The following is a 12594-nucleotide window of genomic DNA, read 5'->3' as shown; positions in this document are numbered from 1 at the left end:
TGGAAGGCTGCAGACTTAACTTACCAGCTTATCCTAACCGTGCAAAATCCACATAACCTGACTTCTTTTACTTCTATATCATTTATTGCTTAAGGATTGTTTCTTGTCTAACTTTAAGATGCTATATCTAGGCTTGAGCAAATTACGTGCTACTTGTATGGAGAGAGTGCCATGGTTGTAGCTCACGAGTTCAAGTATCACCTCAACAAGGATCCACTAATAGTTATTATCCTCTTTGCTCTTGAAACTGTTCATGGAAGTGAGTGTATCATCAATTTGACATTTTGCCTAGCCTTCACTTCCTGTGTTGCTTATCTGCTTGTCATATGTGTCAGCTGAAATTGTATTGACAAGCTTTTCAACTGCTATGAAGTTATCTTTGACCCTCACATGGAAGAATTTTCTGAGTACAAGATGGCCATGACAACTAATACTCTAGCATCTGCATGAAGAACTATGTACAACAGACACTGAATGAATGTCTTTTGTTTTCTTTTTGGGCATTGGCTTCATCCACAGATCACTTTTGGACTTTTTGATATGTAGCTCAATTATAGACTATAGAGCTCTTTGTCAAAATCTACTTTACCTTGTCTGTTGTACCTATTTGTGGATTTCTACCAAATGATGTTAATATAATTAATGACAGCTTATTCCTCTATGGTCTTCATTGTATTGTATACTCTTTGGATGTTTGATTTCTTTCTGGCATTTTATTCTTAGTCACCACTTCCTTGTGGAATATAATGTTAAGGTCCTAGAATTTATATTTCATCATTTAATTGAATATTAAGTGTATACCTTACAAAAAATCTTTAACATGACAGCTTTGACATAAACACTTGTCATTATTTCAGCCAATATGAATGTATACAGCAAAGACCCTCTACAAAGATCTTCTTTCTTTCGTCCTTTTCTTATTTTGTACTTCAGTTGCACCCAAAACTTTAAGGCCTCCTTCAACTTGCATTAATAATATTAATTTCCATTACAAATATTTATTTTCTCTTCTAATTCCTTCCAGTATCCTTTTGTTGCAACTTTGAAAGGAATGTAATTAAATGCTTCCTATTTAAAAACATTAATGTTTACTGCATCTAAAATGTCACTTGCACATTATACATTATTTCTGCAATTTCACTCCTAAAAATGGATATCAGTCCTCTTCATTTTCGTCAGATTTCCATCTTAACCATTTGTATTTTTAATTCTTCCTCAACTTAACAATCAATTTATAGTTATTTCATCATGATGCTCCTTTGGATGTCAAGTTATTGAACATCATGACAACTAAATTTAATAACACCATATTTGAACTGAATTATGTATACACCTAGATATGACAGCACACGTAACTTCTCAGCATACTGTTTTCTACACAAACTATAAGTAAATGATATTTATTCTCAATACCTGTGCTTTTTTTAGTGTCTTATTTTACTTTATTTGCCCATCATTTCTTTTTTTAAACAAATCTTTTTTAAATAAATTAGATTGTGCCATTATACTTCAACTATACTTCTCACTTTCCAACTAACTAAAGTTCTTTTTGTGTTTGCAATTTTATTTGTTTCTGTTTCAAACCAACTAAACAGTCCATTTTGAATTTATCATCCCATCCTTAGTCACAAATATATTCCACTCCATAATCAATCCTCTCTTCTCAGCCTTATCAACTATCACTTCACCTCCACCTCTGCACAACCAGTCTCATCATTCCTACTGACATTGCTTCATAATTTAGCCGCCTATAAGTCTCTATTATGTTTACCTTGTAAGCTTCTTTCAGAGGTCCTGCTAAGCAAGACGGCTAAACTTCACTTCTTCTCAGTACACAATCCACTGTAATGCCTTTTTCAATCAGTAACTTATTTCTTCAGTAGCAGAGGGCACATTCTCAAATGTCTGAATCATTGCATTAGTTCTTGGAATTACACCAAATCAACTTTTATTTCTAATTACTACACCAAGCTACTAAATTTTATATTCTTTTAAAAACAAATTACTCTTCTGAAGTCTTGAATCCCAGTATTTTTGTCTTCTCCAAATGTGCAGCATGTTCATCCTCTTTCATGTCCACATGTACAATAGCTTTCATTAATGAATTCAAAATTATCTGTGCTTTCACATTTTTCATCCTTCCCGCCTACCCAATTTATGTTGTTACTCCTTTCCAATCAACTAAATCATGTAGCAGCGCCAACTTTTCAAACATGCTATCAAAACTTTCAGTTTTACCGCACATTTTTCACCTACTACAATCCACTACTGCCTCCTGACCTTCTCATTTGTTCTTCAGTTCTGCCTATATATATCAGCTCCTGATTCCTTATTTCTCTACCTCTCAAGAATCAATTTCTATCTTTACTTGTAATTGCTTTTGTTCTGCTATATCCTTCTGTGATTCCTAAGTTTTATTTTATACACTTACTTTCCAAAGTCATTTCTTTCTTCCTCTCATGAAGAAATATTCATGCACCATTTTATGAAATTATTTATTCGCTAATTCAATTCTCTGATGCCTTCTTTTATGCAGTTTCAGTATAATTACCATGGCTACTGAGGACTATGAACTGGTCAAGACTATTGATGACACTAAAGAAGCTTCCTCCCTTATTGTTAGAGTGATTAGGAAGTGGTGCCAGCTCTATAAGAGTCCCCCTCATCATTTAGCATGTATTATGTTCGTTTTTATAGATGAAGAGGTAAGATTAAATGTTTTATCTTTCATGCTTTATTGTCCTATCTTTCTGAATTTAATATCTTCTCCATTCCTCATTCAAGTATCTATCATGAACAGGGCAATAAGATACATGCTGAAGTCACAAACAAACAACTTCATGAGCAGTATAAGCGAGAGCCATCTGAAGGAGACATCATTTACATTGAAAATTTCACAATTTCACCTAACACATGGCCTTATAGACCCACATCTCATCCATGGAGGCTGCAGTTCCATCCTAACACTTACATTAGACCTCATGATGCTGAGCTTCCACGCAATTCATTCAACTTTGTCTGTTTTACAAAACTTCACGAGGACATGAAAAAAAAAGAACTTAACACTGAAGTTCTTATTGGTTTGCTTCTTTTTACCTTTCAATATTATCGTTTTCATTTCATTGAAACAACTAAACTGCTATTTTCCTCCCTACAGATGTCATTGGCTTTTTGAAATCATTTGGTGATCTGATAGACTCAAGGACAGATAATGCAGCACAAAATCGTTTAAGCTATACTTTAGCAGATGAAGAGTAGACTATCACATATTTCTCTATACCTATATTTTGCTTTTAACCCTATTATGCATGTGCCTTAGTTTCTTTCTTTCATTAATATTTGTATCCAGGGATGTCACTGTTAACTGCTTATTATGGGGAGAGACTGCAACACAAACATATTGGGCCAAGCAGGATGACATGGACCCACCAATTATTGTATTGATGCAATTTGCTAGGATCAGTGTGAAAAATGGTTTTGCACGCCTTAACTTTCCTTACTCTCTTATTTATTTAGCTTCTCATCAGTTCTTTACTTTTATGATCTATACTTTTTAGTCCATCTATGAAATGTCTTCCAAGTGCTTCTGCTATTTCTTATCTTTGCTGTGCTATTTCTATATGATTCCTTTATTGATTAATATAAATTTTAACTAGGAATTTTGCAACTGTCAAACTCCTACACTGCTACTAGGATCACCTTTAACCCTGACATTCCAGAGGCAAAGGACCTACTTGAAAGGTGTAATGCCTTTCATTCTGCTGTTATTATTTCTAACTACAATATAATAATGCTCTCCATTCTAATAACAGCAACAACAAGAATAATAATTAATTGAATTGAAATGTTTCCATATTGTATAGGCTTCAACAGTCAACAAACACATCATCTCTTAGCTTTACACAAACAATTCAGTGTGAAACAAGTCAAAATTCTTCCCTTTCACTTCTACAATTTCCTGACAGATTCCCAATATCACATATTGCTCATATTGACGAGGTTATATTTCTTTTGCTACTAACTTTCCTACTATCTTGTACTTCCATCTTTATCAACTTCTTACTAATTCATAATATCTAGGAAAAGGAATTTCTGATTAAGGGAACCATCAAGAAACTACAAACAGGAAATGGTTGGACTTATGATGGTTGTGACATCTGCACCAGTAAACCAATGGAGCAAAACAATAAACAATTTTGCAATATCTGTAATCGGAGCATAACCAATATTAGCCCAAAGTATGGAAGAGCAACATTTCAACCTTTATATACTATTGCTGTAAACCGAACTTTCCTAACAACTCTTTTTCATTTAACAGATTTCGAATCCACTACACCATCTCTGATGCCTCTGGATATATATCAGTTGTCTTCTTTGATAGACATGCTGTGGAACTACTCTACACAACCGCTACTGTTCTAAAAAATGAATTGATAGAGGTTGATCTCATACACATTACAATCTTTGTCCTTTAATTTAGTGTTACTGGATTTCTTCCAACAGCTTTACTTTTTTCCACCATGTTAACTTTAAAGCAAGCAAAGTTGCATTCCTTTCCCAAGCAACTTAATTCTCTGGTTGGAAGAACTATGGTCTTGAAGGTCAAAGTAACAAAGTACAATATTCAGCACCGCATGACCAGTCTAAGTGTATCTCAGTACACAGAGAATGAGAACTTGCTTTCCAAGTTTACCTACACAATTGAACAGGTTTGATGCACCTAAATTTTTGAACTCTTTTTTACATGTGTTCATCTCATTTGCTGTTACTAACTTTTACACATTACTGTATTTTAACCAATTGTAATCCCCTAAAGATTCTGATGGTGACAAAGCTCTCAAACAAGAAGTTTGTTATAACACATTCATTTCTAATTGAACGAAATCCTCCTTTACAGGAAATGGCTCCTTCATTCATTGTAAATTCTGCTGATAACTTGCAACAGATTGCTTCTTCACAAGTTTCAGACACAATGTCATTCCAGACAACACCAACACAATCCACTACTTCTGCTGACCAAGATACAGCACATGAGCAAGGAGAAAATGATGACATGCCAATTGCACAGCTGTTCACTACTCCAACAACTAAGGGAAAGAAAAGACATGCTGTCAAGAAAGAAACTTTAAAAGATCACTGCCCAGGCATCTCAGATATGCCAACACCTTTTTTCTCCACAACCAAGCCACGCAAAACAATCAAGCAAGAGAAGATATATTAGACAAATTAGACACTACTTTCATGAAATATATTTTGTCTATGCCTCTAAATTTCAATTCAGTTGCTTAAGTTTCTCAATTGTACTGTTCTTTTTTTTTAATCTAAGGCCTTAGGACTTAACTTTGTTTCTTTACGTTTTCCATCTGTAATATGCCTTCTTTTTTTTTCAGTTACTTTGAAGTTCAACAAGCAATGAAATTTCCTTCACTTTTACCACGACTGCTTCATCTCATTTCATTACATCCATTCTTAAATTTCTTATTCTTTTTATTTCCATTGTCCCTGTAATCATATTTTCTTAGCAAGTTAATCAAGTTAATCTGTTAACACCTGCATTAATATAGAAAAAAATCATATCCAACTATCAAACAAATTAATACCATTATTATATTGTCAAATTGCTATCGAAAATTGCCTAATCATATATGGATCAACAAAGAGACAAAACAATTATCAAATGCATTCTCTTAAAATAAATATCATCATTAAAAATGAGCAAGTAATTCCATCCTTGCATTAATAACTTGTCACATATTCACATAATATATTCACTTTTCCTAACAGCAAAAATTATGTCTGTTCTACTAACTTTCTGACAACATATTAACAATAAACTCAACAAGTCCATGCACAAATTTCAAAGAAAATAAACTATGAATAAAAGTGCACATTGTCCAATACTTCAACTATCACTGTGTCATCTGAACAGGTTATCTAAAATAATAACTTGCCTCAACTTCTTTTCCAAGTTTCAATAAAATCAAATATGTTTAGTCCTGTCATAGGTTTTCCCCCTATTTCTAATTCATTCTTTCTGTTTCTTACTATTTCCTAAATGTATTCAATGTTTGTAGCTATCGCCTAATATCCAGATTACACATTCATTTCCTACTGCTATTGTTCAACAGCATACAACTCCAGACCCCTTCAGACATTAAGAACAAGAAACTTCATGTGCATCATTCTTTGCTTCCCAGCTCAACTTCAACTTCAACCACACGAAAAAGGTCACTTCTTCTTAGATTTCTTCTTACCTATTGTTTTATGTTCCTTCACCACAGCATACTAAAACATCTTGGGGCTATATCTACTTCATAAAATTTAAAGCAACCTATTTTTGGAATCCAATGACAAGAAGAATTAACAGCAAAAGATTTCGACTCTTGGAAAATGACTATCAGTCAACCTTTGTGCAAGTAAGGGACGAATGCAATGCACTTCAAGACATAACCAACCATCAAGGTATGTTAAAAATTTTCAAAGCCTCTCCTTCTTCACAGCTTTCTGATAATTGATCTTGCACTTTAGGTAGAGCAATGTGTGAAGATCCAACAGTCAAAATCACTCCAGTTAAGAGTGTTAGATTTCGGAATTTAAAACAATCAGAAAATCATGTCAATTGCACCCCAGGTTAGAAATTAATTTCTCTTATAAATGTCCCAAAAAGTAAAGACTTCAATCACTTCAGTCATGTTCTTTGAAAAGTCATTTCATTTCTTTTACATTTTATGCACTACAGTAGCAAAGAAACAAAAAAAAACATACCTCCTCCAGATTCACTTCACCAAACAGTTTTCCACCAAATCATCTTCCAGACAGAGTGCATAACAGCATAGGGTCGTCCCATCAAATTACAACAGTTATTGATTCAAAAATTGGCACTTCATCTCCTCCATTAAAGTTTCAATTACCATTCCCCACAGGTATCTATCTTTCATGTCTAACTTCCATTAACTTATTACCATGCATTCAAATATATGTTCATATTAGTCTTTTATATTATTAGTCATACGAATATCCAACCAAAGTATGTCACCTTGTCTCTTTAGCAATTTCTCTCAACTTTGACAGATACATCCGCAGATCCATTTAACCATAATGACACAGAAAGTAAAAACAGTGATGATAATGAAGCCAACTCATCTCAAAAATCACAATTTGTCACAGGTGATATATCTACTTGCTTTTAGAATTCCTTACTACTCAAATCCTCTTTACCTCCCTTCCTCCTTCCTTTATCCGTTGAACATAATTTTTAAATGATTTTTCTCTAGGTTATATAGACGAAGGAGATCCTACATTTCAATGCTGCTACTGTGGGGCACTACTTTGGTTAAATGAAAGAGTTAAGAGAGTTGGATCAACAACAGAACCAGTTTTCTCTATGTGCTGCTCCCATGGCAAAATTAAACTGCCCCTCCTAAAGCCTCCACCTAAAGTTTTGAATGACCTTTTCTTCAACAAATCATGTCCAACCTCTAAGAATTTTCTTGCAAATATTCGAGCATACAATAACATGTTCTCCTTCACTTCAATGGGAGGAAAAATTCACCATGTAATCAATTCAGGAGGAGGACCATATGCATTTGTACTAAATGGGCAAAACTACCATACAATTGGAAGTTTGTTACCTATAGAGGGATCAAAACCAGTCTACTCACAACTATATATCTATGACACAGACAATGAAATCACCAACCGCATATCAGCTGTGAGGTAATGTTCCTTTTATGCTCACCGTTAGTTACATTTATTTTTTTTCCTCATACTACACAGCTTATTTCATTCATGTAATTGCAGTCGACATGAAAAATCATCCAGTATTAGTCCTGAAATTATTGCCATGATCAAAGACTGTCTTGATCAACATAACCCCTATGTGAAACAATACAGATTGGCATCTCAAATCTTACAAGAACAACAACAAACAAAATTGCGACTGCGCCTTATCAGAAATTGTTCAACTGAACAGCAAACTTATAATCTCCCGACCACATCAGAAGTTGCAGCACTGATTCTGGGTGATTTTGACAGTTCATATGACAAGAGAGACATTATTGTTGAAAAGACTTGTGGCATACTTCAAAGAATACATGAGCTGCATTACTGCTACCTTCCATTGCAATATCCATTGCTCTTTCCTTTTAGTCAAGGTGGTTACAATTCCAATGTCAAACACTGTCACAACTCATCAACCAATAGCTCAAAATATGTCAAGACAGTTACTATACGTGAATATCTTGCATATCGATTGATGAGCAGATCTCAAGAAGTTTCAGCAATACTCCATGCAAAACGACTCTGCCAACAATTTGTTGTTGATGGATTCACAATGATGGAATCACAAAGAATTGATTACATCAAAATGCATCAACAAGAACTTCAAGTTGACTTGTATCAAGGTTTATCTGATGCACTTTTTAGAGGAGAAAGAAATGCTTCAGCAACTGGAAAGAGAGTCATACTACCTTCTTCATTTACAGGTGGTGCAAGATATATGATCCAAAATTATCAAGATGCTATGGCAATTTGTCGTTGGGCAGGATACCCTGATATTTTCATAACTTTTACTTGCAATCCAGCTTGGCCTGAAATACAACGATTTTGTGCTAAAAATTCTTTACATCCATCAGATCGACCAGATATCCTTTGTAGAGTTTTCAAGATGAAACTTCAGTCATTGCTACAAGTTATAAAGCAGGAGAAAATTTTTGGAAGAATTAAAGCAGGTTAGAAATTCTTACTTCACAGTCACTGCCATTTCTACTTTTCATACTATTTTATTTAAAAAGTATATTTCAATAACTATTCTGTGTAAAATATTTATGCAGAAATTTATGCCATTGAATTTCAAAAGAGAGGATTGCCACATGCACACATCATTCTTTTCCTAGATCCAGCTGACAAGATCAAAGATGCTGAACATGTTGATGAGCTTATTTCTACAGAAATCCCAAACAAGAACACATCTCCTCTTCTTTATGATTTAGTTGCAAGTTACATGATCCATGGACCATGTGGTCACAGCAATCCAAGATCACCTTGTATGAAAGAAGGGAAGTGTAGCAAATATTTTCCAAAGAAATTTGTTGAAGAAACTATTCTTGATGATAACGGATATCCTACATACAGGAGAAGGAATGATGGAAGAACAGTTGAAAGAAAAGGAACCCCTCTTGATAGCCGCTATGTTGTTCCATATAATCCAAGACTCCTTGAACTTTTTACAGCTCATATAAATGTTGAGAAAACAAACCAGTCAACATCTATTAAATATCTCTTCAAATATATCAGCAAAGGAAATGATCGAGTCATTGCAGGAATATACAACAATGATCAATCAGCAAATCCTCATGGAATCTTTGATGAAATTAAACACTACTATGATTTTAGATATATTTCCTCATGTGAAGCTGCTTGGAGAATTTTTGCATTTGACATTCATCATCGATATCCATCTGTTGAAAGATTGAGCTTCCATTTGCCAAATCAGCAAACAGTATTGTACAAAGGAGGTCAAACTGTGAAGGAAGTCCTGAAAAAGCCAAGAATCAAAGAATCACAATTCTTAGCATGGATGGAATGCAACAAAACCAATGAAGATGCACGAGCTTTAACATATCTTGAATTCCCACATTACTATGTCTTTGACAAAAAAAAAAGAAGATCTGGACAAAAAGAAAGCGTGGATTTGCAGTTGGACGGATGACTCATGCATCTCCTTCTTCAGGAGAATTCTACTATCTTAGAGTCCTCTTAACTAAGGTCAAAGGCCCAAGATCATATAAAGAGATCAGAACAATTGAAAATATTATCTATCCAACTTTCAAGTCTGCTTGTCATGCTATGGGATTATTAGAAGATGACATTGAATATATTGATGCAATCAAAGAAGCTGCAAACTGGGCATCAGGGCACTATTTGAGAAAATTCTTTGTCAGCATGCTTTTGTGCCATTGTCTCACTGATCCAAAGAATGTATGGGAAAGATCAGCTGAACTTCTATTTGATGACATCTACTACACACCACATAACAATCAAGAACTAACAGGTTTGATCTTCATTCAATCTTTCCTCAACAATTAATTTACTAACTATAATATACAACTGAATAGATTTCAAATGTTACTTCTTCTTTGACCATAAAATATCATCTACATGCAGATATTGTCTTTTCATATGCACAGAAGCAACAAGCTGCATTGTTTGAAATAAATCAATTATTACAAGCGAATGGAAAAAGCTTGATTGACTACCCTACCCTACCAAGGCTTGAAGCTCACAAGCACATTGATGTTACCAACCACCTTATCATGCACGAATTAAATGTCAACAGAGAAAATTTACAGCTCGAGAGTCAAAAGCTAATCTCCTCTTTAACTGAAGAACAGAAAACTATTTTTCATTCAATTATGTCTTCCATTGGCACTTCATCACAAGGATTCTTCTTTGTCTATGGTTATGGTGGGACTGGGAAAACATTCCTTTGGAATGCATTAATCACAACAATTCGTGCCAAAGGGCAAATTGTTTTAGCTGTTGCATCCAGTGCTATTGCAGCAACACTATTACCTTCAGGAAGAACAGCTCACTCTCGATTTGTGATTCCAATTGAGATTAATGAAACTCCACATGTAACATCAAGCACAGTTCACCACTTGCTAACCTTCTAAGAGAAACAACTTTGATTATATGGGATGAAGCACCAATGATCAAACGACATTGCATTGAAGCCTTTGATAGATCATTAAGAGACATTATGTTCATTGATGAACCATTTGGAGGTAAATGTGTTGTTATGGGAGGTGATTTTGACAAATATTACCAGTTATTCCAAAAGGAGCCAGAGCTGATATTGTGAATGCCTCTATTAACTCTTCATACTTGTGGAATAGTTGCACAATCTTCAAACTCACAAAAAACATGCGCCTTTCTACTGCTTTGACACTTGAAACAACTGCAGAAATTAATCAGTTTGCCAATTGGTTACTTGATGTTGGTGACGGAAACTTATCACTTCCTAATGATGGCATGGCAGAGATAGAAATTCCTCCTGAGTTGTTAATTACAAAATACTACAATCCCCTCGAAGCTATAGTCAATTCCACTTATCCAGATTTGCTCCAACACTTATCTGACTCCAAATACTTCAATGATAGGGCAATTTTAGCTCCTACAATAGAAACTGTGAATCAGTTGAATGATTATATGTGCTCATTATTGCCTGGTCAACCAGTCGACTACTTCAGTGCAGATTCAGTTCCAAAAATAGAACAGGATAATGACTCCATTGATGACTTATACACAACTGAATTTCTCAATACAATCAATTGCTCTGGCTTACCTCCACATAAACTCACTTTAAAGATTGGCACACCGGTTATGCTTCTACGAAATATAGATCAAGCGAGTGGATTATGCAATGGAACTCGGCTACGAATCACATTCCTTGGGAAGCATGTCTTGAAAGCAACAACACTCAATGGAACAAATGCCAATAATGAGGTGCTACTCCATCGGATGGACATGAATCCTTCAGAGACAAAATTACCATTTCTTATGCAGCGAAGGCAATTTCCAATCATACTGTCATTTGCTATGACAATAAATAAAAGCCAAGGACAGTCCTTACAACATGTTGGACTCTACCTACCAAAGCCAGTCTTCTCTCATGGTCAACTATATGTTGCACTCTCAAGGGTGAAATCTAGGAAAGGACTACATATTCTCATTCATGATTCAAATCAGCAACCAAGATCAAGCACTTTAAATGTTGTTTTTAAGGAGATATTCTGCAATTTAGATTCTAAATCCTTCTCTTGAGAAATAATCTACCTACCCTATCGAAGATTAGGTGACACTTCAGTTGCTTCTTCCTCAATTCGAATGAATATCATCACTTCTCAAAAACAATAACAAGCATGACAAGAAAACAAGTTTCTATTCTCTTCAATTTTATTTATCAAGTAATATTTTCCAATTGAGCCTTCAATTTCCTTATTCATTCTCCATTTGTTTTGAAATTTCTCAATCTTTTACTCTTCAAAGAAGATAATAAAAAAAGATAATCAATTTCATCTTTCAAAAAACATTTAATTTCCCTTCTAAAAATCAGCAAAACTTTTCCTTTAACAAAACATTACCTTTCTTCTAAATGGTTATGACATTACTTCAACAGCACAAGCAAAGCATAATTGATAGGACTGATGAATTAGCTTTTCTATTCTGACTAGATTTTCATGCTTCATTCATAGGGATGAGTCACTGTTTAGATACAATTAACATGTCTAAAAAATCTTTTCATGCTTAACATGTCTAAAAAATCTAATTCATTTGAACACCCCACAGCTATTTCCACTTCAATAAATCATCTTTCATACTTATACAACTGTTAACAACAAAAAATTGACCCTTCTTCAAATTAATTCTACAAATATTCATTTTCATTTCTTATAATTAATTGACTCTTCTTTTAATTATTAATTAGATATTATTTTTCCCACACATGATAGAAGAACCATTTATTAATGTCACAAAGTTCCTTTCTACTCCACATTAACTTCACTTCACCGAACAGGCCTTCAACTTTCATCC

General features: G+C 34.3%; 3 protein-coding genes across 3 annotated transcripts; all 3 read left to right on the top strand.

Annotated features, from left to right (window-relative positions):
- The first annotated feature begins 2552 nt into the window (after positions 1-2552).
- On the top strand, positions 2553-5221 carry LOC129285556 (uncharacterized). The gene is made up of 10 exons (XM_054921292.1): positions 2553-2705; positions 2801-3080; positions 3158-3254; positions 3350-3474; positions 3657-3741; positions 3864-3999; positions 4081-4207; positions 4319-4415; positions 4481-4709; positions 4898-5221. The coding sequence occupies exons 1-10, from the start codon at positions 2553-2555 to the stop codon at positions 5219-5221; spliced, it is 1653 nt and encodes a 550-aa protein (XP_054777267.1).
- A 1126-nt stretch (positions 5222-6347) lies between these two features.
- On the top strand, positions 6348-9709 carry LOC129285555 (uncharacterized). Its single transcript, XM_054921291.1, has 6 exons — positions 6348-6462; positions 6529-6630; positions 7072-7167; positions 7275-7716; positions 7801-8729; positions 8832-9709. The coding sequence occupies exons 1-6, from the start codon at positions 6348-6350 to the stop codon at positions 9707-9709; spliced, it is 2562 nt and encodes an 853-aa protein (XP_054777266.1).
- Positions 9710-10923: 1214 nt separating this feature from the next.
- On the top strand, positions 10924-11823 carry LOC129285554 (uncharacterized). Its single transcript, XM_054921290.1, has one exon. It carries the CDS (start codon positions 10924-10926, stop codon positions 11821-11823), a length of 900 nt encoding a protein of 299 aa, XP_054777265.1.
- The last annotated feature ends 771 nt before the right edge of the window (positions 11824-12594 follow it).

Source organism: Prosopis cineraria, unplaced genomic scaffold, assembly GCF_029017545.1.
Source record: "Prosopis cineraria cultivar Desert tree isolate PC_DT_omini unplaced genomic scaffold, ASM2901754v1 PC11, whole genome shotgun sequence".
NCBI classification, from domain to species: Eukaryota; Viridiplantae; Streptophyta; class Magnoliopsida; order Fabales; family Fabaceae; genus Prosopis; species Prosopis cineraria.
Note: the sequence above shows the minus strand (reverse complement) of the source record. Positions and strands in the feature narration are given on the sequence as shown.